This window comes from Saccostrea echinata, unplaced genomic scaffold (assembly GCF_033153115.1).
Source record: "Saccostrea echinata isolate AGI-Se365-2 ecotype Australia unplaced genomic scaffold, CSIRO_AGI_Sech_v1 ptg000002l, whole genome shotgun sequence".
NCBI lineage: Eukaryota > Metazoa > Mollusca > Bivalvia > Ostreida > Ostreidae > Saccostrea > Saccostrea echinata.
Window position 1 is genome coordinate 15,707,548 of NW_026889751.1, and position 27,240 is coordinate 15,734,787.

The 27,240-nt window shown below is 34.0% G+C and overlaps 2 protein-coding genes across 2 annotated transcripts in view; one reads left to right on the plus strand and one right to left on the minus strand.

Annotated features, from left to right (window-relative positions):
* LOC133173487 (E3 ubiquitin-protein ligase arih1l-like) overlaps positions 1-4,131 on the plus strand; it is a 31,627-nt gene extending 27,496 nt beyond the window's left edge. The window contains exons 12-13 of the mRNA XM_061308475.1: positions 1,312-1,424; positions 2,419-4,131. Of these exons, the coding sequence (XP_061164459.1) occupies positions 1,312-1,424; positions 2,419-2,506 (201 nt within the window). The 3' untranslated portion in view covers positions 2,507-4,131. The remainder of the gene's footprint in view (positions 1-1,311; positions 1,425-2,418) is intronic.
* A 14,581-nt stretch (positions 4,132-18,712) lies between these two features.
* Positions 18,713-27,240, minus strand: part of LOC133178063 (fibrocystin-L-like) — an 84,567-nt gene continuing 76,039 nt past the window's right edge. Inside the window, exons 51-53 of the mRNA XM_061312830.1 lie at positions 22,514-22,907; positions 21,144-21,331; positions 18,713-19,309 (exon numbers count right to left, since the gene is read on the minus strand). Coding sequence (XP_061168814.1) covers positions 18,980-19,309; positions 21,144-21,331; positions 22,514-22,907 — 912 coding nt within the window. The 3' untranslated portion in view covers positions 18,713-18,979. The remainder of the gene's footprint in view (positions 19,310-21,143; positions 21,332-22,513; positions 22,908-27,240) is intronic.

The following is a 27,240-nucleotide window of genomic DNA, read 5'->3' on the forward strand; positions in this document are numbered from 1 at the left end:
TGCGTGACCAGGTTAAAGTTTTTGGAGCAGGTCCATTTCCACTGACCTATATTTTCCAGATGAGTAACCAGGTTAAAGTTTTTGGAGCAGGTCCATTCTCAAGTAACTATAAGCCCTACCTGGACCCAACTTGCATGGATGATGCATCTAGGGATGGACACTACCAGACATGCTTCGGATGCTGGATCTGACCTACATTTCCTTGATGAGTGACCAGGTTAAAGTTATTGGAGCAGGTCCATTTCCAATTAACTATAATTCCTACTTAAACCAAACTTGCATGGATATTGATCTTGGGATGCACACTAACTAGGAAAAAATATGATGTGAGATTTGCTCATTACTGAAAGATACCACTTGTCGAGGTGAGCTTCGTAGTCTTTGATTACCTATGTTTTTGTTCAGCACCAGTTATTAGTAATCAAAACTCTGCACATAATGTATGAAAGAATACAGTTAAAGTATAACTTATTTTCCATGGTGGAGTGAGGGAAATAGGCTTGCTTGCAGGGAACTGGAGTCTTGCTGACTCCCTCAATGATATGCTTTAACTGTTTTATTATACAGTTTCTCATGTGCAATTTTGTATTTAGACTGAACCTTCATACAAATAAACAGCAGTATCACTTTTCCAGTTGCATACTGGAGAATGTAGATAAATGGATAAATTTATTAGAAAGGCATTGCATTTAAATTGATGGTCTATTAAATAAAGATCTGCAAGCAATATTAAAACATGGAAATGTAATCTGTACAGTGAAACACACTTATAATAAAGTGCTTGGGACAGATGATTTTACTTTGTTATAAGCATAATTTGTTACATCCATTATGTTCATAATATATTTTAAAGTCACAGGAAATAAAAATCACTTGGATGTAAGTGTCAATTCCTTAAAGGCGTGTTTGCAATAAGCATGGATTACTGTCATCTTAATTGTGATGCGTTATAAATATCCAGAATTTCATTCGAAATGTATCAAAACTTTTCATAAGATTAAAAGGAATTGCTAGGTGTTACGAATTAATGTGTTCATCAAACAGACATCCCTTTTTGTAGGGAATCAGTCTTTTTACAGTGATTTCAGGGAATCAGCAAAATATATCAAATTACTCTTATCTAGTGAGAAATCCGTAGAGGTATAATAATCCAATTTTAAAATTGCAATCATCCTTCTTTTCAGTAACCATGACCTAAAAGTAAAAATTCTTTTTTTCAACAGAAGGGCCATGATTACTCATGAATATTAATATGCAAGCATCCTTGGGTAGTGTAGATTTAAGTTGGTTCATATATGTGCTGAATTGTAGGAAAACCAGAAAGATTTAGAGAATGCCACCGAACAACTGTCCGAGTACCTAGAGAGGGATATCACCTGTGATATGTTGAATGACATCAAGCAAAAAGTCCAAGATAAGTATAGGTAAGTAAACATTACTTGACATGAAATGACTGAAAACCAATAATAAAGGTTAATTCAGGGAATTCATGCCCTCCTCCCCCCCCCCCCCCCCCCCCCCTTGCAGATATGATAAAAGTTTATGACCTTAACCTTTGACCGTCGCCTCAAAGTCAATTGGCAGTTTTGAAGTGTGACTGAAAAGCATTTCATACCATTTATGAATTTGTGACCTTGACCTTTAAACTTTTGGTTTCAAAATCATTAGCGTCTTCCTATCACTAGGTTTCACTGCAAAAACTCAAAGAAAACTAAAGTTTTAATCTTGAAACCATTTTATGCAATTTATGAATTTCTGACTTTAGCCTTTGACCTTCTGACTTCAAAATCAACAGAGTCTTCTAAATTATATGGAGTGTCTGAAATAAGATTTTATTGCAAAAGCTAAAAGAGTTATAGAGATACCATCTAGAAACTAAAATGAACTATTTCATACTATATGAGAATTTGTGACCCTTACCTTTCACCTTTTGGCCCCAAAATCAGAATGGGTCTTTCAAGAATCATCACCTTAAGGATCTTCTTTACATAAATGAAAAATGTTTTTTGGACATAGAGAAAATTATATTGCATAAAGGTGTAAATATAGAGTAAACCTGTTTTATTTTCAAAATATTCTACCAGCCATTTACCCCTTAGTACAAATGTTTAAAGACAAAAATGTATTGATGAACAGAAATTATGTTAAATTATGTTAAAAAGGGCCTGGACACTGTTACATTGTCATTTTTGTTAAAAATTTTAAATTTCTATTTTTATACAAAAAATAACTTCAGTATGATGAATTAGACTTGCATAAAAATTCTTAAAATTCAAATACATTCTTTATAACATCATGTCAAACACTTGTGTTTGTAAACATGGGCATGAGCTCTGTTATTGTTAATGTTTATGTTTTTACCAGGTGTGTTCAATTTATCTGCTCTACCTAACAGAGTCATAATGTGTATTTTTTCAGATACTGTGAAAGTAGAAGAAATGTTTTATTGGATCATGTACATGAAGGATATGAAAAAGATTTATGGGAATACTATAATGATTATTAGTTATATTTATTAAAGTGAAAATTTAACTAATAGGTAAATATATTCTGGATTGGAGTGTTGCATAAATGATGTAAATGTGACAAACATTTCCACAAAGATTGGCTACATGTATGACTTTTCAAAAGTTAAATATTGTTTGTGTACAGTATGCCAGATTTTGTTGTTTGATTGTGAGAAAGATTTACCTGTGGGTTTTATGTGTGCGAAAATCCATTTGAGGTCAGGTGAATAAAAATCTTAAGAGAAAATGTTTTTAATACAGTGGGAAATTATCAATATTGTTGTTTTTTCCAAAGATATGTCAAAAATATCTGAATTAAGGTCAGACGACACGTTTCTCAAATAACTGCTTTTGCGTCTCTGTAATTTACCAAAAATATCTAAAATTATTGTTATCTTGCTATTTCTAAACAGTTTGTTTTTTTACTGTTAACTGTTTTTAAAATATCTTTTAAATATAAAGACTAAAAAATTGTGATATAAGCAATTCAAGTCTTTTCCAAAAGGATTACATAGGAAATACCATCCTCCGTTACCTTCCACAAATGCCCGGTAAGGTACCTCAATTTTTTGCGAGGAAACTTGTTAAAGTAGAAATACTTCAATGACAAATTATCGGGAAAAATTATATATTATTGAGGAACATGTCTTCTGACCTTCAAAGGAAAATTAGGTTTTTCTTATATTTGAATTCAATAGTTTGTCATGTATTAAAATATTTAGGCATCTCTTTGTTAATTTATGTTATCTTAAACAATCTTCATTGTACATTTTCAATTTATTGTTAAACATGAAATACAAATTTGCATTAGTATGAATGAGTATTGCTATGTATTACTATTAGAAAGCACCAAGGCTTCCAATGTGAAAAGAAAAACCATGGTTTGTTGCATTCATGACAGTCTCTTAAATAATTTGATTAGAATTTCAGTTTCAATTATTAAGAATGAGCTACAGATTAGAATCAGTGAAATAGTTGTTGTTTTTTTAATTTGGAAGCTTAATTACAGGCAAATGTAGAATTAATAATTGTCAGATTAAAATTGAATGGAATTATCGGCCTGTATAGATAAAACCCAATTTTGGAAAAATTTATAAGCCCTAAAGGAAAAAATCAACTTTTTATGAACATTGCTGAATCATGGTGCTACATGTAAAAGAATACAAATTGAAATGTTTTACTTTATTTTATTTTTTTACAGCAGTATTTTAAACATAGAATCTTTACAACATCCCTTATAGATCATTGTGAAGCATCCATTCTTGAGTGTTAAAGTGTCTATTCAATTATTTTTCTACAGAACAACTTTTTTGTATTACCTTAATAAATTGAGCAAATTTGCTTATTTTTTGTTACACGCTCCAAAGACTTTCCATGAACATTTGCCCTCAACATATCATATGAGTGAAGTGTCAACATCTTGCAGTGCCACACTGTTTCTCTCTGTGTATAAGAATAGAATGTTTTATGTCGACATGCATTTAATTTGTGGTTTTGAAGCATGTATACAGTGAGTGAAATCAAGATTTAAATGTTTGCTTTTGTTACATCTGTCTGTAAAAAAAAAAGATGTGTAGGGTAAATGTGATATAATGTTTAATTATTAAAGTATGGAAAAAATTGATTCTTCTTTGGTTGTTTATGTAATGGATAAATAACGAGATGGTGTTGAATAGTTTAGAGAAAACATTCCCTCCGAGGGCCGAAGGCCCAAGGAGGGGATGTTTTCTCTAAACTATTCAACACCATCTCGTTATTTATCTTACTTAAAAAAATTCCCTACTGTGGACCCCAAAGAAACATTTACCCATTCATATATCCAACTTTGCTGTAATACAATAGGATCTAGCCCATTTAGATATCCAACAGTGACACAATACAATAGCCTAATCGAACACCCCTTTTATTCATGGACTAGTGAGCATGAAACTGCATGGTGTTAATGTCATTTCAAACCTTTCCATTGTACTGAACCAGAATTTTGATAAAAGGTTGGAAATCTATCATTACATATAAGATGATGATTTGTTGGGGAAAAATGTTTGAATCTTATGGAGTTCCACTCGGACAATACTTCTAGTAGTGCAAAAACAGATGAAAAGATTGTCAGTGTTATGCGGAACCTGCTTTAAAAATATTCCATATCAAGATCTGCAATAAAAAAGGTATCAAAAATATCTGTCAATTTATTAAATTGTTTTGGGAAGTATGCTGGAAAAGTATGAAAACAGAGATGAACCTCTAATAATCTGAGAGGATTTGCTGATAACGGACCCCTGAAATAATATTCAGCAACAGGAAGTGATGTGGTTTAAGGTTCAAGGTGAAAATGTATTTAAAAGCGTGTCAAAATGTGATACTTTCAAAATTTAAGACCGGAATATTCTGTTAAAAAACCATGGATAAGTATTGGATATTTTATTGACGACAAGAGTCTAACAGTGTTCAAATTCGGAGGAATTGTAATTTTTGTGAGCATTGGAAGTACATTTTTAACACGATTCTAATGGTGTGATAAATGCAAAGTGATTAATTCTGTGTGCATTGGACAAATTCTAATAGTGTGACAAATTCGGAGTTACTGTTTTTTATTTGAATTGGAAATACATTTTAAACTCTTTTATTTCTCTTTTTTTCATTGCTTAATTATGTTTGTATGCACAGTTGGATATTTAAATATCCAACCGATGGGCAGTTGGATATTTGAATATCCAACTGATGGCCAGTTGGATCTCTAAATATCCAACTAGTGCTGGTTGAATCGGTAAGATATACGTAGACTAATAACAATGGGTGACGTCATTGAAGTTTCTTAAAGCCATTTATTACATACTTAGTAATAAATACAGGATTTTTGCATATGCGATATGCCTGATGTCACAATAGCCGTATCAGCCCTGCGGGGCTGATCAATATCACACCCGTAGTAAATTAAACCTAAAAAACAAAAAAAAAAAAAAAAAACAGTACTTGTGGTGATACACATATGTTTTTGGTACACATTTTCTTAATTTTAACTTTCTGTTCTTTAATACAATAAGCTATGTACATGTCAGAAGTCAGTGCATGATTATTTATTTGTTTTTTTTTCTCAAGTTGATGTGTGCTGTATTTTATTACGAAGTATGTAATAAACATAATAAGACATACCCTTATCCACATCACATCCTGTATCAGCCCTCGACCATCAGCCCTCGGGCTGATATTCGTGTCTCGGGCTGATACAGGATGTAATATGGAAAAGGGTATGTATTATTCTCTATATAATGTATGTTTAAAGAGCCTACAATGTTACAATCCCTAGCTTACTGATTACATGTAGGGGATCTGTTATTTCTAAGGAAAAAAAAATATAGATGGAAAAATCATTTTCGCAAGAAGAGTAGGATCAATATGACTCGGGTGAGCACTGGCCAATGATCCTCTGGTTAATTTGAACCAATTAATTATTCAAATGATAAAAGAGAATGGCCAGGAAGGCACATGGTGAGCTCACATTACCTAGGACAAATATGAGGCTTGTGGGCCACAATGCTTACCAGATTAACATTGACCCCGCTGTTCTTTAGAAGAATTTTTTTACTATTTATATACATGAAAAATATTGTGGTCCCACCCTAGCACTAAGGGGTAATTACACAACAGGGGGATGCTTCAATATAATATGACTAACATAGCATTGCTGTTCGATCTGGAAAAGATTTTTTTAAAGATTTCTCTCCTATATGCATTAATATTTACATTTCCAATGTCTTTGTCCGAGATAAAATTTCAAATAGTAAAAACACTTTATTTCTACATAAATCTACTGGTTCATCGATAGGCGTGGTGAAAAAAAATCACGTGCGGGGCGGGACAAATAGAGACAGAAGCGGGACTTGTAGCACGTGAATTTGCAGAATCAAGAGCATGTAAATATAAGGAATAACTGTCAGATTTTTTGATTTCATGACGATGATCAATCGATTGGCTTGCGTGATAATTTTATGCATAAACGCCTTCGGCGTTTATGCAAATTATCACGCAAGTCAATCGATTGATCACATCATGAAACCAATAAATTAGACAGTTATTCCTTAAGTACATGAGGCTGATTGCATACGGATGGCTGATACATTAATTGAATGCTTTATTTAATTGCATGTATTTTCCCTGCGTTTAAGTAAATATAAGAGTGATTTCTGTTTTAACTAATACACTGTACTTTATTCAATTTTGATGTCGCCGCAAAACAGATACTTTCCCATTTGCTTACTGAAGTCGTACTCGTAGCTTTGCTGAAATCACGCGAATTGATCAAGTTATGAATGTTGAATATGCTATTATCGTTATATGGAATGGTACAGCACACACTTTTTTCTGTCTTCATCAAATATTACTCCCCTTTAATCATTAATCCATTGGCAGACCCGTAGGAAGCAATATCACTTGGGGGCACAACCATACATTTTCAGTTGGGGGGGGGGCACTATCAATTAACACAACTATCAAAAATTCCTCGACAAGCAAAAAAAAGGGGGGGATCATCAGACGTTATAATTTCTACAGTATTCTATATACTGGCAAAATTATTGGGGGGGATGTATCCAGAAAATGTATTACCTCTGTAATGGACACATCTGGAGACGAGCAAAAACCAACAGGTAAATGAGACATGTCTTATAGACAAGTTCAAAATATCAGGTAAAATAGATTATCTTTTAAAGATAATATCAATGATGTTGGGGAAACACATTTATTTTTCAGAAGCTCCACAAATTTTAGCAACTGAAACAGAACTAAATGAGTCAGAGTTAGAAATGGAAGTCACTGTGATTGAGAAACCAGGAAAGACAGAGAGTCAAAAGCCAACAACCAGTAGTCGTGGAAAGTAAGCGTGGATTTTGATTTTATAAAAAAAAAAAAGAACAATTATCGAGTTCAAATTGCAACATGTTCAGCAATATATTCAGAAGAAATTTACTGCTGTTAGAGTATTATAAAATTCTCTCTTTTTCAGTTCCTACGGCCATGATTGTTTATAAATTTCACTTATATATATAATTTACGTGAACGTATTTACTAAGTAAGAGAACAACAATGCTCCCCGAAGCTCAAATTGACCTACACTCAGAAAGTATTCCTTTAATTAATTGACAGAAAAATAAACAACAGTATTGAAAGATACCATATTTAATTAAAAAAAACATATTTAGTTATCATGTTTGAAATTTAAAATAAATTCTTTTTTAGCCGAACAGATTTGTTGGTGAAACAGTGAATTACGTAAAAAAAAAAAAAAAAAAAAAAAATACAGTAATGTCATTGTTTACTTCCACTAGCATTTTCTCAGCTGCATTTGAAAATTAAATTGACGTATAAACTAGTAATGTTACTTACGGATAGAATTGTGGTTTTAAAACTAAATATTTCCATTTTTTTTTTAGATACGTTTTTTTTTTGTTCTCTATCTACGATATTTACACTGTACGTGACATTTGACAAACACTTTGTAATTAGGCAATTCCTTGACCTGATTAATACAGAATCAAATAATGAAGCATTTTGGAGAATATTGTTTTATTTTGCTTATCATCAGATTTGAAAATATTGTTAAAATAAAAAGTAAATAATTTCTTTTAATGAAAATTATGTCCGTTTTGTTTCTACTATTGATAAAATTCCATCCACAATTGTGCTTAAACTGTTTCGTAATGTCATTATTTTGTATTTCACAAAATTTTGATGTGTTATCTTAATAATGCTATTCTTGAAAAAAAAATCTTTGTTTCAAATTATGTTCCGTCAGCATCACGTAAATGTCTAAGTGTAAATTTAACTTTCTAAATGCATTCATTTCGATGGAGGTCAACAAGTCGCAGCTTGCAGTATGCAATTCAAATTGCTATATCTAAAAAAAACCTGTACACTTTCATGCTTCAAATAACATACCAAAATGTTAGTTTCAATTTATATAATTTCCTCTCTTTTGCAAAGTCGATATGGAACTATAATTTGAGAATGCGTGTATAACGATATATTAATTCATAAACCAGATGACTTTTCGTTATTACGAATTAAATTTTCTCTTTTTTAACTCGTAAAATATGAGCTTTTCCGGCTTTCTTACTTTTCTTCTTTTGAGGGACTTGTTAATTATATGAATAGACACAGGATAGGATAAATGTCTTGATGGGTCTAGAATCCAGATTATCTAGAGAATGTTATGAATGCCCGTTTTAAGATTTCATAATCTTTCTTGCATTAGAATGTGAAAATATAAATAAAATCACATTTTAAAAATACTTGCTTTCATTCTTTTTTCCATTTTCTTACATGAATTTAGGACGCATGTCTTGATTCTCGAGAAAATGAGCGACCGGTATATTTTTCTTTCTGGGGTGTCAATTTAATTTATCCATTGTTTTGCAGTATATGCTATCAAAATTTTTTTTTGGAAAAAAACAACAAATAGAATGGTTTGACTTGGAAGAAAAAAAAGACGATATCACTATTTATTTCAAAATAGGTGCTGACATGAAAAAACAAGATGCTCATGGGCCAAATCGCTCACCTGAACAATTTAGAGAAAAATCATAAATCAGTGAAGTACTGAAAAGTTTAAGTGGTCCCACCCTACCCCTGGGGATGCTCATTTGAAGAAAATTGCTTCCATTAATATGACTTATCATGGCTTTGCTGTTCTTGAGAATTTTTTCCTACATATTCCTATGTAGAACTTTCATCCCCTGTTGTGTCCTCACCCTACCCCGGGGTCTGATTTGAACAAACTTGAGTCTACTTTTACACTACCTGAGGATGCTTCTATCTTAATATGACCAATCATGGCTTTGCTGGTCATGAGAAATGATTTTTTAAGGATATTTCCTATACATATTCATCTGCATAACTTTGATACGCTGTTATGGCCCCATCCTACCCCCAGGGGTCATGATTTGAACAAACTTGATTCTACACTACCTGAGGGTGCTTCTTTGTGAATACAACTAATCATGACTTTGCTGTTCTTACACTTGATAAGATTTTTAGCAATATTTCCTATATGTTCCTGTGTATATCTTTGAGCCTCTGTTGTGGCCCCACCCTACCCCTGGGGTCATGATTTGAACAAACTTAAATTTTACACTATGTAAGCTTATACCTTTCACGTAAGTTTCAACTTTTCAGTTTCTGGACCAGAGGTTTTTGAGAAGACTTTTGAAAGATATCAATAAATTTTCACTTATTTTTAATAATCCCCTCTTGAAAGAGGACGTGGCCCTCATCGTCTCAAACCATGGTCCGGAGTCTGCAAAGAGCTCCAGAATGGGAGAGGATCGTACATTTTGGCCGTGGTTTGCGACGGCTTGAATTCTAAACAACCTGATGATGCTTCCATATCAATATAACAAATGGCTTTGTTGTACTTGAGAAGATTTTTTTTTAAAAATTGCCATATATTCCTTTGTAAAAATTTGATCCCGCATTGTGGCTCCTCCCTATCCCAGGGGTCATCATTTGAACAAACTTGAATCTACACTACCTGAGGATGCTTCCATATCAGTATGACTAAACATAGCTTTTCTGTTCTTGAGAAGAAACCCCCAGCCCCCACCAAACCCCACCTCCACCCCCTAAAAAAATGGCAAAATAAGCAAACAAGAGGCCCAGCGGCCACATCACTCACCTGATCACTCTGGCTAGAAAAAGCAAAAATCAGATCAGTCTTGAAAAGTTTAAATATAAAAGTGGTTCGGGGGGGGGGGGGGGGGAGGTTGATTTGAACTAACTTGAATCTATACTTAATAAGGATGCTTTTGAATTAATATGACAAATAATGGATTCACTGTTCTTAAGAAGAAAATTTCTACCGATATATCCTTTGTATTCCTTTGTATAACTATGATCCCCTGTTATGGTCCCTCTGTTCTCCAGGGGGGTCATGATTTGAACAAATTTTAATCTATATTACCTGAGGATGCTTCCATTCAAATATGACCAATCTTGGCTTTGCTGTTCTTGAGAAGAAGATTTTTAAAGATTTTTCCTATGCATTCCTATGTAAAACTTTGATCGCCCATTGTGGCCCCACCCTTGCCTGGGGGGTCATAATTTGAACAAACTTGAATCTACACTACCTGAGGATGCTTCCATTTAAATATGACTTATCATGGCTTTTCTGTTCTTGAGAAGAAGATTCTTAAAGATTTTTCCTATATATTCTTATGTATCACTTTGATCGTCCATTGTGGCCCCACCCTACCCCCGGGGGTCATGATTTGAACAAACTTGAATCTACACTACCTGAGAATGCTTCTATATAAATATGAGCAATCATGGCTTTGCTGTTCTTGAGAAGAACATTTTTAAAGATTTTTCCTATATATTCCTATGTAAAACTTTGATCGTCCATTGTGGCCCCATCCTACCCCCCGGGGGTCATGATTTGAACAAACTTGAAGCTACACTACCTGACGATCATTCCACATGAGTTTCATTTTTCCTGGCCCATTGGTTCTCCAGAAGTAGATTTTTAAAAGATGCCATTAATTTTAAACTATTTTGTAATTATCCCCCCTTGGAAGACGGAGTGGCCCTTCATTTGAACAAACTTGAATCCCCTTCATCCAAGAATACTCTGTGCCAAGTTTGGTTGAAATTGACCCAGTAGTTATGGAGAAGGAGATGAAATTGTGAAAAGTTAACACGACAATGCCAACGACGACAGACAACGGACAAATTTTGATCAGAAAAGCTCACTTGAGCCTTCGGCTCAGGTGAGCTAAAAATTATTAAAATACTGTAATAAGTTGATAAACTATTGTGAAAACTTTGATATAGCATAGTGAAAACTTTGAAACTCAGATTAACTATAGTAAAATCTTTGGAACTTTGATTTACTATAGTGAAAACTTTAAAACTTTGATTTACAATAGTGAAAACTTTGGAACTTTGATTTACTATAGTGAAAACTTTGAAACTTTGATTCACTATAGTAAAAACTTTGAAACTTTGATTTAATACTATAGTGAAAACTTTGATTTACTATAGTAAAAACTTTGATTCACTATAGTAAAAACTTTGATACTTTGATTTACTATAGTGAAAACTTTGATACTTTGATTTTGATACTTTGATTTACTATAGTGAAAACTTTGATTTACTATAGTGAAAACTTTGATACTTTGATTCACTATAGTAAAAACTTTGATACTTTGATTCACTATAGTATAAACTTTGATACTTTGATTTACTATAGTGAAAACTTTGATTTACTATAGTGAAAACTTTGATACTTTGATTTACTATAGTGAAAACTTTGATTTACTATAGTGAAAACTTTGATACTTTGATTCACTATAGTGAAAACTTTGATACTTTGATTTACTATAGTGAAAACTTTGATACTTTGATTTACTATAGTGAAAACTTTGATTTACTATAGTGAAAACTTTGATTTACTATAGTGGAAACTTTGATACTTTGATTTACTATAGTGAAAACTTTGATTTACTATAGTGAAAACTTTGATTTACTATAGTGAAAACTTTGATACTTTGATTACTATAGTGAAAACTTTGAAACTTTGATTTACTATAGTGAAAACTTTGGAACTTTGATTTAATACTATAGTGAAAACTTTGGAACTTTGATTTAATACTATAGTGAAAACTTTGGAACTTTGATTAACTATAAATAACTATATTAAACTATAGTTTACTATAGTATTTTTTTGTTAGGGTACTGTGATATGTATTGCAATATTCTGATATTTTCAACAAAAATTTAAATGATATTTTCTTATCATATTAACTTCCTTTTACATGTAGAATATACATAACCATGACAAATAATCAATAAAATACAATGTATATCTTGTTGATTGAATTACAGTTATGCAACTTATAAATACACCCATACAACAGCTTTTGTCTTACTGTTTGGCATGATCACAAACCATTCTAACAACTTTTCTTTAAAATTATAGTTTATGATAGCATTCCTGAATCCAATCATTTTGCTGGTATATCGGTATTACAAAAATATATTGCAATACAACATTTTTTGTTGACATACAGCAATATACTGGAATATCGGTATTATTGCCCAGCCCTAGATGTAATAAATACAAGCAAAGAACCAAATGACCATTTTCAACTTTTTAATTACATCTGCAAACTATCAAAAAGAAAATATTTAAATATTACCCCCCCCCCCCCCATTTGAACTTATGGGGGAAGACTTTTCAATTTGTGAACATATTTAAAGAATTTATATATTTATTAAAGAATATTAACATATTATTAAAGAATTAAAATATTTGTTAAAGAACAGACAAATGTTAATCAATAATTGTATTATTAAAATCCACAAGATTGATGAAAAGGAATGGATATGAAATACAATGTAATGAAATATTAACTTGTGTCATCTTATACCAAGTGTCCATTACATATATCCAAACATAAAATTCACGTGTTGAATAAGTACAAAAAACTTGAAATGTGATGAATGTTAACCCATGCAGTACTTAGTAATACTTGCAATGTAATCTTTAACTTCATAGATGCACTGAATATTGTTACCATACAAAAATAAAATGGTAAGCATTTTTTGATTAAAATAGTTCCCAAAATTTAATTTTTCCATACATAAATACATATTGTAAATTTTCATGGTTTAAAAATTTTGTTGATTAATGATCAATAATAATTTCAATTTAATCCCAAATAAAATATTTCTGCTTTTACAGTATATAGAATTAATAACCAGAGGCCCCTTGGCCTCGACAGTCACCTGGTGATCACTTGAGATTCTCTTTTTGGACCCACCTGGAACTGAGACTCTGACTTTGAGAAAAGGTTAGCTATTTGATGACAACTCTCATTATTATCATATTCATGCAGCTTCTTCCAAAAAAGTTTAAGAGAAATAAATTTTAATACCTGACCAATTAACTCCATCCTGAGGATTTGGGAGAAATACATTTCACAGTTATTGTATTTTATAAACAAGAGGCCCAAGGGCCTTAACGGTCACCTGAGTATAATACAACAATTCAGAAGTTAAATACACTGATAGTTGAAGCTTTGTTGCCCTAAAGCAAGAGAAGTAGGAAGATCAGGATCAACAAAATAATTAGTCTAGTATTCAGTATCAACTCATAAATTAAGTTCTAATCTGTCCCCAACTTAACACTATGCAGACTATTAACAAACTATTAGTGCTTCTGTACTATTTATAAACCCATATTAAGACCTCTAGCATTGACCTCTCTTATGGTCTTTGAAGAACTTTTAATAAGATAAGTTATTTTTGTCTCATTTTTATTTATCTATTACTTACAGGTCTACCTGTTTATTAAAACTAAGAAAGTACTTTTTTAATTATACGATAAACATTCTTGCATAATTATCTTATTCTATTAACCTTTCAAATACATTATTTACAGTGATTAATTATCAAAGGTGAATGGAAAAAGGGGAATAACTTCTCTCAGTAGAATACAAATTAATAGAGCCCTGCCCAGGACCAGAATGCTTAGACCAATGGTCCAGATGTTTAACAAGAGGCCCACGGGCCTTATAGGTCACCTGAGTATCATGCAACAACTTCGCCACAATGGATTCATGTTTTAAACCAGAGGCCATGAAATTCACAATTTCGAAAGAGGCACACTTGCTCATCATAATTTTACATTGAGTAAGCTTACTTAATACCCAGAAAGAGAGCAGAGGATTATCAATGAATTAATGCATTTTCACTATGTAATCATTAGAGCCCTGCCCTAACACCAGAACCATGATGCAGGGGCCATAAAATTCACAATTTTGGAAGAGGCATCCTTACATATCATAACAATACTCTTAGTTCATCAGCTTAATACCCAGGAGAAAAGAAGAAGATTTTCAAAGAATTATTGCATTTTTACTATGTAATCATTAGAGCCCCACCTTAACACCAGAACCCCTGACCCAGGGGCCATGAAATTCATAATTTTGGAAGAGGCACCTTTACTCATCATAACTATGCATCAGTTTGTTTGTTAAATACCCAGGATCAAAGAAAAAGATTTTTAAAGAAATAATGCATTATCACTATATATTCAACAGAGCCCCACCCTAACCCCAGAACCCCTGACCTAGGGGCCATGAATTTCACAATATTGGAACAGGCACCCTTATATATCATAACTATACTCTTAGTTCATCGGCTTATTACCCAGGAGAAAAGGAGAAGATTGTCAAAGAATTATTGCATTTTTACTATGTAATCATTAGAGCCCCGCCCTAAAACCAGAACCCCTGACCAGGGGGCCATGAAATTCACAACATAGGAATAGGCACCCTTATTCATCATAACTATGCCTTCAGTTTGTTTGCCCTGGATCAGAGAAGATTTTTAGAAGAAATAATGCATTTTCACTATACATGTATATTCAACAGAACGCTGCCCTAACACCAGAACCCCTGACCCTGGGGCCATGAAATTCACAATTTTGGAAGAGGCACCTTTCATCATCATAACTATGTATTTATTTTGTTTTCATAATATCCAAGAGCACAGAAGAAGCTTTTTAAAGAAATAATGCATTATCACTATATATTCAACAGAGCCCCACCCTAACACCAGAACCCCTGACCCTTGGGCCATGAAATTCACAATTTTGGAAGAGGCACTCTTTCTCATCATAACTATGTACTTAGTTCATCGGCTTAGTACCCAGGAGCAGAGGAGAAGATTTTTGAATAATTATTGCATTTTTACTATATAATCATTAGATACCTGCCCTTACACCAGAACCCCTGACCCAGGGGCGATGAAATTCACAATTTTAGAAGAGACACCTTTCCTCATCATAACTATGCATATTGTTTGTTTCCTAAATACCGAAGAGCAGAGGAGAAGATTTTTTAAGAATAATGCTTTTCACTACATATTCAACAGAGCCCCACCCTAGCACCAGAACCCCTGACCCTGGGGCCATAAATTTCACAATTTATGTAGAGGGCTCAATGTTTATTACATTCATGCCAACAGTTTGCCTGCTTGATGCCCAGGAGTAAAGAAGAAGATTTTTAAAGATTGCATTAATTCTGATGGTTTTAGCCCCACCCCTCAGGCCCCAGGGGGGTAGGGGTCATGAATTTCACAATTTTTACTCCCCTTCACATATAGATGCTATGTGCCAAATTTGGTTGAAATTGGTTCAGTGGTTCCAGAGAAGAAGCTGAAAATGTTCAAATGTTAACGCACGACGGACGACGCACGCCGACGGACGAAAACAGATAGCAATAGGTCACCTGAGTAAACTCAGGTGACCTAAAAATCTGGTAGAAATACGCTTACTAATATCATTTAAACTTTTACTCAGTTTGCTTCCAATATGCCCAGAAGCAGAGAAGAATTTCACAGGTGCAATGCATTTTCACTACAGATTCAACAAAGCCTTACCCAACACCAGAACCCAAGACCAAGGGTCAAGAAATTTACAAATTTGGAAGAGTTACCCTCATCATCATAACTATGGACTTCAAAGAATTAACACTTTTCCACTATATTATCAAAAGCCCCCCCCCCCCCTTGTTATGCCAGAACCCCTGACCCTAGGACCACAAGATTTAAAAATTCTGTTCGAAGCTCCCATTTTCAACATAGCTAAGCAATTTATTTATCAGCTCAACACTAAGGAGCAGACAGGATTAATTAATGATTAATAGAATTAATGCTTTTTCACTATATAATCAATAGAGCCCCCCCCCCCCCCCCCCCAAGAACCCCAAAAACTGAGGCCATATATTTAAAAATTTTGGAAGAGGCATCCTTGTCTATCATAATCATGCACTTAGTTTGTTTATATAATCTCCAGTAGCAGAGAAGAAGATTTTCAAAGAATCAATGCATTTTCACTATATAATCTATAGAGCCCCGCCCTAACACCAGAACCCCTGACCCTGGGGCCATGAAATTCACAAATATTTGAAAAGGCATCCTTATGCATCATAACCATGCACTTAGTTTGTTTAAATAATCTCCAGTAGCAGAGAAGAAGATTTTCAAAGAATCAATGCATTTTCACTATATAATCTATAGAGCCCCGCCCTAACACCAGAACCCCTGACCCTGGGGCCAAGAAATTCACAATTTTTGAAAAAGCATCCTTATGCATCATAACCATGTACTTAGTTTGTTTAAATAATACCCAGGAGCAGAGAAGAAGATTTTCAAAGAATTAAAGCATTTTCACTATATAATCAATAGAGCCCCGCCCTAACACCAGAACCCCTGTCCCAGGGGCCATGGCTTTCACAATTCTGGAAGAGGCCCACCTCCTCCTCATAACTATGTACTTAGTTTATCACCTTAATGCCCAGGAGCAGAGGAGAAGATTTTCAAAGAATTAATGCATTTTCACCATATAGTCGATATAGCCCTGCCCTAACACCAGAACCCCTGACCCTAGGGCCATGAAATTCACAATTTTGGAAGAGGTACTCTTGCTCATCATAACTATGTACTTAGTTACTTTATTTAATATCCAGAAGCAGAGAAGAAGATTTTCAAAGAATTAATGCATTTTCACTATATAATCAATAGAGCCCCGCCCTAACACCAGAACCCCTGACCCTGGGGCCATGAATTTCACAATTTTGGAAGAGGCACTCTTGCTCATCATAACTATGTACTTAGTAACTTTATTTAATACCCAGGAGCAGAGAAGAAGATTTTCAAAGAAATAATGCACTTTCACTATATGATCTATATAGCCCCACCCTAGCACCAGAACCCCTGACCCTGGGGCCATGAATTTCACAATTTTGGTAGAGGGCTCCATGCTTATTACAATGATGCCAACAGTTTGACTGCTTGATGTCCAGGAGTAAAGAAGAAGATTTTTAAAGATTGCATTATTTTTGGTGGTTTTAGCCCCACCCCTCAGGCCCCAGGGGGGCAGGGACCATGAAATTCACAATTTTTGTTCCCCTTTACCCATAGATGCTATATACTGCTATATAATTTGGTTGAAATTGGTTGAGCGGTTCCAGAGAAGAATCTAAAAATGTTCAAAAGTTTACGACCGACGTACGACGTACGACGACGGACAAAAACGGATAGCAATAGGTCACCTGAGTTTACTCATGTGACCTAAAAAGGGTAAATTTATAAAATCAGTTTGCCCATTTAATGTCCTTTACAAAAGTAAAAGATCAAGATTTTCTACGGCATGTGTTTTCAAATTATGACTAATTTAGCCCCACCCTGGTGCCCGAATGCTGGACCCATGATCCTTTAGTAATGGGTCAAGCACTGGGAAATCGTCATTGTTTGTAGGGGACAAATGTTTGTGGATTTTGTGGGACACCCTTACACAGGAATTATTTACGTACATCCCCAAGAATAATTTCTTGTCAAAATATAGTTTCATTTAATCTGCTACATATATGAGTTAAAAATGAAATAACTTCCCCACGGCCAGTGAAAATTGATTGCCCACGAACATTGACCTCCACAAATAAAAACTATTCCACAAAACTCACTGACATAATCCAAACATTAGTCTGCCTTATGCCCACAATTCAAGAAAAGATCTCTAAACTTTAATGTTTTTTTTTCCACCCCACACCAAGAGTCTTAAAATTATAATAGGCCTAGAATTTCCCAATATCGATAGTGCATAAACTTGTTTCTCAGTTGCCATATTTATAGAAGAGAATTTTCAAAATTAAACTAAGCCCCACCCTAGCCCTAACTATGGGTGAAGACACCATAAATTTCATAATTTTTGTAAAATTTTGAAGTCATAGTAAAAAGAAACATATTTTAGGATATAATGCATTTTCAATATATGACTGACTCAGTCATACCCTGGAGAATGAACAATAAACCCAAAAGCTACGAATTTCAAAAACTTCAGTAAAGGGTTTTTTTTCCCATTTTTTCAAAAATAATTATTCAAAAAGTTTGACTGCCTGATGTCCAGGAATTAAGAAGAAGATTATTGAAGATTGGATCAATGTTGATGGAATATTGGCCACAGCCCTTAGACCCCTAGGAAGCAGAAACTATGAGACCCCCCCCCCCCCCCCCCCCAAAAAAAAAAGTTCTTACAGCAAGAGTGACACAGGTGATTTGAAAATGCAATTAAATTACAACAATATACAATATGTATCAAAAATTATTAATAAATAATACAGAAATGTCAATAAAATACAATTTTCTGGTGAACCAAAGAAACTCATTTCTTTCAAGCAAATGTCAAGATTTCTTAAAAGTGATAGGTAATTTCTGTGCTTTGTGTATACATACTTTCATGTTAAAAAAAAATCTTAAAGTTTTACTAAATTGAAAATAGATAAAATAAAAATCTGTAAGGCATTGTTTATCTAATCTGACAGAACATCTTAGCTGTTAATGTTTACATTAATATACAGGATTCAAATTCCATGCACAGTTGTCCTCCAAATCAGTTTTCACGCAATACTGGGTATGCTTTATTTTTCAATCTCAGATTTTGTGTCAGAAGAAGCACTGTTTCTTGTGAATGTACTGAATGAAGTATCTGCTGGTGGAACTTCCTCATAACTTTCATTCTCAAAGCAGAGAACAGAATCATCTATTTTATCAGTCTTCAAGATCTCCACACTCTCGGACTTGCCAAAATATTCTGGGGATGTAATACAGTGTGTCTGAGATTTGGGGACCACCTTCATCTTCCAGAAAACAACAGCTATAATCATGACTACCAATGCGGTTCCCACCAAAGCCAGGGCAATGTATATCCCCATTGTAAAGACATCTTTCTCTTTCCCTGGAGGTTTCACCTGAAAAAAAAAGTGAGGAGCAGAATAAACATTACAAAGGAAAAATATTTTGAAATACTCTTTGAATAACTTATTAATAAATGAAACTCTGTGAGAGATCCAATTTCATCTATATATTTCATAAAGACATTTACATCTTACACATCACTACATATCCTTTCACATTATTAGCAATAATTGTTTTAATAAACCATTATTTAGTTTTTTTCAATGTCCAGCATTTGCACCTTTTGCACATGCCATCAGCCTGTTACAATTATACGTTCCAGTGGAACCAGCATGGCCACAAACATTTTAGAGAAGGGCTCAGGGGCAGTTGCAAATACTGTAAACATACTTTATTCCTTGGGGCCATAACTCCACGGAATCACAATTTCTGTTCAATCCACGAGTATAAAATTACGCGGATATCTTGGATTGTCATTATATGTCCTTAATGAATCTTTAGTACGCTGTGACAAATTTCTGCAGAACAAGATGTGTTTGTGAAACAATGATGCCCCCGTATGGCAGCTTACGGCGAAGGTTAAAGTTTTTTCAAATGCAAGTCAAAATCCAGGCCAAAAGACAAGAAATGTTGATACCCAAAGAAAGGTCTTGTCTCGAGGAATACACCTATGAAATTTGAAAGACCTAGATACAACTGTTCAGAAGTTATGGCAAAGGTTAAAGTTTTTTGAATAAAAGTCAAACGTCAAGGTCAAGGTCAAAGTGGTTGGTATCCCAAGGAAGATCTTGTCACAAGGATTACATATGTGAAGTATGAAAGCCCTAGCACCAACCATTCAAAAGTTATGGCCAAGGTTAAAGTTTTTCAAAAGTAGGTCAAACTCCTAGGTCAAGGTCAAAGGGTCAAATAGGTTGGTATCCAAAGGAAGGTCTTGTCACAAGGATTACATATGTGAAGTATGAAAGCCCTAGCATCAACCATTCAAAAGTTATGGCCAAGGTTAAAGTTTTTCAAAAGTAGGTCAAACTCCTAGGTCAAGGTCAAAAGGTCAAAGTGGTGGTTGGTATCCAAAGGAAGGTCTTGTCGCAAGGATTACATATGTGAAGTATGAAAGCCCTAGCTCCAACCATTCAAAAGTTATGGCCAAGGTTAAAGTTTTTCAAAAGTAGGTCAAACTCCTAGGTCAAGGTCAAAAGGTCAAAGTGGTTGATATCCAGAGGAAGGTCTTGTCACAAGGAATACACATGTGAAGTTTGAAACCCTAAGCACCAACTGTTCAAAAGTTATGGCCAAGGTTAAAGTTTTTCAAAAGTAGGTCAAACTCTAAGGTCAAGGTCAAAAGGTCAAAGTTGTTAGTATCCAAAGGAAGGCCTTGTCACAAAGAATACACATGTGAAGTTTGAAACCCCAAGCACCAACTGTTCAGAAGTTATGGCTAAGGTTAAAGTCTCATAAAATTTTGCAAAAGTAGGTCAAACTCCAAGGTCAAGGTCAAAAGGTCAAATATGATGGTACCAAAAGAAAGGTCTTGTCACAAGGAATACACATGTGAAATATGAAAGTCATAGCTCCAACCAATCAAAAGTTATGGGGAAGGTTAAAGTTGACAACAGACAGACAGACAAACAGACAAACGGACAAACAGACAAACAGATAAACAGACAAACAGACAGACAGGACAAAAACAATATACCCCCGGGATCTTTTGATCCGGGGGCATAAAAATTGGGATCGCGTTCATGGCGGAAATTAATCCCACGCGGAAAAAAGTATGTCTACAGTATTACATATACTACTCATATTACTTGCATCAATTTTATTTACTTTTTCCAACAACTGAGTCATATTTATAGTGAGAGTAATTCAAATTGTGTGACATTTTACCTCCTCAACAACAGCACATTTTGTTCCATAGTAGTCCTCTCCATCCACCGAGAGATAATTCGCTAGTGTCAAGGACGTTCCTCGGAAGTTAAAGTTAGTTCCGTTCTCTACTGCACTACACAGAGAGGAAACTGTTGTATTCAACATGGTAGAAGTACCTGAGACCTGGAAGGTGACCAAGATACTACCTAAAAAGTTAGATTGTAGGAATTTAAATATTGTGACATATGTCATCATCATCACCACTAAAACATACTATGACATACAGGTCAATACAAAATTTTATGTACTTAAACCTTCTTTAAACAATTATTTACAGACATAAAATAAAATAAAGTGTCTTTGTTAATGTGGGATTAATTTTTGCAACCACTGCAGTAGTATGATGTTCTAAATCATCTACTTGATATTAAATCATTGGTTTACCAATTTAGGCTCATGAATTTTGGGGATTGTTCCATTAATCCCATATGAGTAAATGAATAAATTTATTTCTAATAAATTCAATTTAATTAGTATTCATTTTAACTTGAATTTCTAATGATCGAAACCTTTATAAATATTATCTATCACAGTCTTACTATGCATGGATGTTTTGTTTTCTTTGCTTGAACTATAATGCTAGTACATAATTGAAAAAAAATGTGTCAGGTTGACATGAATGTCCCCGCTGAAATGTATGTTTTAGAAATAGGTGATCGAGGGTCATAACTTAAGTCCAGAAAACTAAGATGGTATGAAAGTGATGGAATGATGGACAGAAAAGTGTAACACTATATAGCACAGCCATTTCATGGTGGGGCATTTAAAAAAGACAATGCACCCTTAAGCTTTATTTGTTTTTAATGATGCTACAGCATGCAACATATGCATTCCTTGGAACACTCTAGTTCTGCAACAGTTACAACCAATGACTAATCATGGCTTTGCCGTTTTTGAGAAGAAGATTTCTAAAGGTTTTTTCCTTTATATTCCTGTGTAAAACTTTGATAACCTATTGTGGCCCCGCCCTATCCCTGGGGGTCATGATTATAAAAACTTTGAATTTTGTAAAATTTTAACAATCAGGCTTATTTTTACTTTAAGGGTAACAAGTTAACAACATTACATTTTGAGATACTAGTATTGCCTTTAAATTTTACAAAAATCTTGCCCATACAAACATGATTCTTGTCAAAAATTAGTAACCTGGCTCTTTAGTCAAGGGTCAAGGACATATGCAGGTCATGATCGTATATTATGAATCTTTTTATCATAATACACAACCAAATAGTCACATTAAGTAATGAATGATATATAAATAAAACAAATACAATTTAAATACTTTACATCTGCTGTTCTTGTACAAATGTGCTACCAAAAATATTAACCTTTGCGAATCTTGATAGAATTCAGTACAATGTCTGGGTAGAGGCCTGACAGGAAATTGCCCATCATAGCCTGAAAGTGCAGTAAATATCTCGTTCCCACAACAGTATCGTAATTAGCTTCAAATCTCAACTGTATATCCTGAGAGCTGTTTTTGAAAAATGAGATTTGTTGTAATTTCTGGATATGAATTAAAGTTTCTAACTCCAATGTATACTCGGGAGGTTCGGAGGTAACGATGATCTTCATGACCACCATACCCTGCACATTGAAGCTGAAGTTGGAGAGAGTAGCCATACCACTGTTATCATCAAACGTTGTAGTGGTGTTACCACTGAGTTGTCCTCTGTAATAATCCTGACCACCCAGTTCTATATTTACAATCCATTTATGGTTCTGTTAAAAACGAAAAATAAGTGTAATATCTTTACAATAACAAAAGACCTATGGCCACAATGCTCAACTGAAAAAATATTCTCCTCTCAAAAGAATATTTTTATATAATATTAGATTTACATATTCTCTTTTTTTTTTATTTGAATCAACTTGAATCAATGCTTAATCTATTTGAATAACCCTGTTCTCTTAAAGAGATAATATTTAACAATTTTTGGTGTAATATTCTCATGCAACCGGAGCTATGTGATCTGACATTTTCTAAGGATCATGTTTAACAAAACAAATCTACATGAAACTGATAACTTATCATGGTACTACTTTTCTTCAGAAAAAGCTTTTTTTATTTTTCCCAGAAAATTCTCAAAAAGATTTTTTAAAAAAGACTGTGTTTCTTTACCTTCCCCTGGATGTTAAACTTTGACTTCTACAGAAGACCTACCATAGCATGGGGGAGGGAGGGGAGAGCTTTCAAGTTTGATCAAATTTAAATCTACACCACATAAGAATGCTTGCATAACCCCATGACTTACTGTGGCTTTTCTTTATTGAGATATTGATTTTCAAAAGATTTTCTCTATCTATTCAGGGACCATGATTTAAAATAAATGAAAACAAAACTCATTAAGGAAGCTTTCACCTAAGATTTGTTTTTTTTGTAAGCCTAATGATTCTCCAGGTTTTTTAATGACACCCCCTCCCCCCATTTTAAATAGGTCTTTAACATCTTAATGCTTTAACAAGAGGCCCAAAGGCCTTATAATCACAAGAGTATAATACAGCCCTGTAAAGGATCCACAGAATGGCAATTCAATAATTATACATTGTATAATAAAGAAAGATAAACTGATAGAGGGAGACATGTTGGTCAAAATCAAGAGAAAAAGGGAAATCAAGGAACAACGAAGTAGTCTGGTAATTTGCAGGAACTCTGAAAATAGATCTACATGTATTTACTTGCATGTAAATGTCAGTGCTATTACTATACATCCTTCTGTCACTTCAATTTTTTTAAAGAGTCTATTAGCTTATTATCTCTCTTTTATCTGAGAAGTCTTCTGAACCAACTGCATGGTTTCCTCTAACACAAACACTCATTAACAGTGTTTTATCATGAAACTACAGCTACACACAGAAATTCTGTTTGGTTCCCATACTTTTGCCTATTCTGGTCTTTAAGACGTCTTTGTCTAATTAAGGTCTTCCGTCTTCACGGAAGACCTTATAGTGATTCTACTGTTTCTTATTAAGGTCTTCCGTCTTCACGGAAGACCTTATAGTGATTCTACTGTTTCTTATTATTATTATTATTATTATTCTTATTATTATTTTTTTGACTTTCTAATTTTGTGCACGCGATTTCTCGGAGACTATTGGGTGGATTGGCATGAAATTTGCAGGGAAAACGTGTCGTAGGCTGAATTTATTTTATCCGAGAGTAAATTCCATTAATCACATCCGGTGCCAAGTTATGGACCATTTCCTGATTTTAAAATGAAATTTTGTCCAGGGATAATCTCAAGAACGGCTAAAGATATCAATGTGAAACTTTTAGGAAATATAGATCATGATAAATTCTAGCCGGGACGTGACTTTTCGTTCGTCGTCGGTACTTCCGGTCGTTACTGGATGCGAATTTAAAAATTCGAATTTTCTAACTTTTTTGTTCTTCAATATTTTTCTTTTATATTAGTAGGGTTAATAGATGCCTTTCCAAAAAGGCTTAATATATAATTTGTTTAAAAATTGATAAATCCAAACTCTAGATATTCGCATTTTAAAATTTGAAGCGGGTCCAAAATGGCGGCTGTCTTCGCAAACTCCGACGAGCAGGTCGGCACTCGGAGATCCTCGGTTGGATCGTTCCTCGCACACTAACTTCGGACGTCAATGGTGTTCTACCATGTTGCTGATACAGTCATGTGATCTTATATGAAATTCCTCCAAATGTTATACCTTTGAAGTTAGTTTCAAGCATGCCCAACACTATGTTTTGCTTTCAAAGACTACTTACATGATGCTGTGATCCAAGGAAGAATTAGACAAGAGAAAAAAATGTTTGAAGAACGTTATGCAAAGTAAAATAGAAAATGAGTTACAAGGCAGTTTCCGGCGGAGAAATGTAATCGATATGATGCATATTTCTCCACCAATCACTTCCGAGGTTTGTATGGAGCGTAGCGGAGTCAGTCGAGGATTGCCGATTGGCAGGTTGGAGTTTACGGAGACATCCGAGCGTCTTGTTGAACGAAACTACCATAAGGATCAATGAAATATGAATGAATTGTTGGATCTTTCAGGTTATGAAATGGATAATCTGTCATTGAAAACATAAATAATCTGACCTCCAAATGCAATAAAATGAGTAATTTGCACGGTACATACAATAATATATATGAGAATGGAGACCATTCAATAGAACATACATTTCAAAGAAAAGGCGCGAAGATTTACTCGTGACGTAATGTATCGTGACTCTTCGTTCATAGTAGAAAAATGTTTTGTTGTAGAAGTGCAGAAAAAGATTAGACGGATACGTTTGTATAAAATACAGGTAATATGGAATTGCATGGAATAAAAAAGTTGAATACACAAAGAATAAAGGAAGTAAACAGTATCATCAGTTCATCAGTAATAGATTATTTGTTATTGTTTAAACTCAAGTAACAAATTCCGATGTGAATCTGCTTGCACAAAATTTGGCTAGCTAGCTCTCATTTTATAATTCCGCATTATATAAAAAAAACTTTTAACCTCCCTGACGCTCGTTACTTCAGGCAATGATACAAAATAAACATTGATGATGGCTGGTAAAATTGCGCTGGTGTAGTGTCTTCCATATTGAATATTCACGAAGGCGATCTGGGTTTAATCCCGAATTTGTTTGCTTAAATTTACGTTTTCAACTTTATAAATGATGTTGAGTGTTTTTTTTTTGTTTTGTTTTGTTTTTGTTAGAGATGATAGAACATGATTTCTAGATTGGCGAAGGGACCTTTTCATGCGTCGTCGTTAGTTCGGGTCGCTTCCGGAAGTGAATTTAAAAAATCAAATTTTTCAACTTCAATATTTTTCTGTATTATTTGTAGGGTTAAGAGAGCCTCCTTTCAAAATACTAAATATATAATTTGTTTTCGAATTGATAAATCCAAACTCTTGATATTTGTCAATTTCACTTTGAAGTGGGAGTTGAAATGGCGTAATGATTTGCACATTGGATTCTCACGCTGACGACCAGGGTTAAATCTCCAGAGTGTCACTTGAATTTACATTTTTATTTTCAAAATCGGACGGAAGACCTCTCATTGCTCGCAATGAGTTTCTAGTTATTATTATTATTATTATTTTTCCGCCCATCTAATTTTGTGCACGCGATTTCTCAAAGACTACTTGATGAAATTTAATGAAATTTGCAGGAACGATGTGTTTTAATCTGAAGTTATTTTATCCGAGAGATTTTTTGGAAAATCACTTCCGGTGCCAAGTTACCGACCATTTTCTGAATTTTAAAAGACATTTTGTCCGCAACTAATCTCAAGAACGGTAAAAGATATCAATGTGAAACTTTCAGGGATTATAGATCGTGATAAATCCTAGCCGGGACATGACCTTTCGTTCGTCGTCGGTACTTCCGGTCGTTACCGTATGCGAATTTAAAAAAATTGAATTTTCTAACTTTTTTGTTTTTCAATATTTTTCTTTGATATTAGTAGAGTTAATAGAGGCATTTCCAAAAAGGCTTAATATATAATTTGTTTAAAAATTGATAAATCCAAACTCTAGATATTCGCATTTTAAAATTTGAAGCGGGTCCAAAATGGCGGCTGTCTCTGTAAACTCCGACGAGCAGGTCGGCACTCGGAGCTCCTCGGGTGGCTAGTACCTCGCACACTAACCTCAAACGTCAACGCTGTTCTATTATTTCGGGTTTAATCCCGATTATGTCTGAATTTTCTTTCTCATTTATTACCTTTAATTTACGTTTTCATCTTTATAAATGATGTTTTTTTTTCTGTGTGAATCCTGCGTATTTGCATTTCTTTTACGTAAATCCTGAAAAATCCTTGCATTTTTGAAGGACCCATGTTATATTTTACGGACATTGGCAAGTTAAACAAAAAGCATGTGTACTTCCTTCAATGGGTAGAATCATCTATACAGCAAGAAAGAAAAGTAGTAATGGCTTTGTTGTACATTGTATTCAGGAGACAAAGAACCAAGAGGTCGTCATTTACCGTAGTTATGCTCAGTATGCTGGGAAGGGCAAAGATTTGACATATGCTGAAAGGTAGACCGTCTGAGATCAGTTTCTAGGTTGTATGAAGGAAGCAGC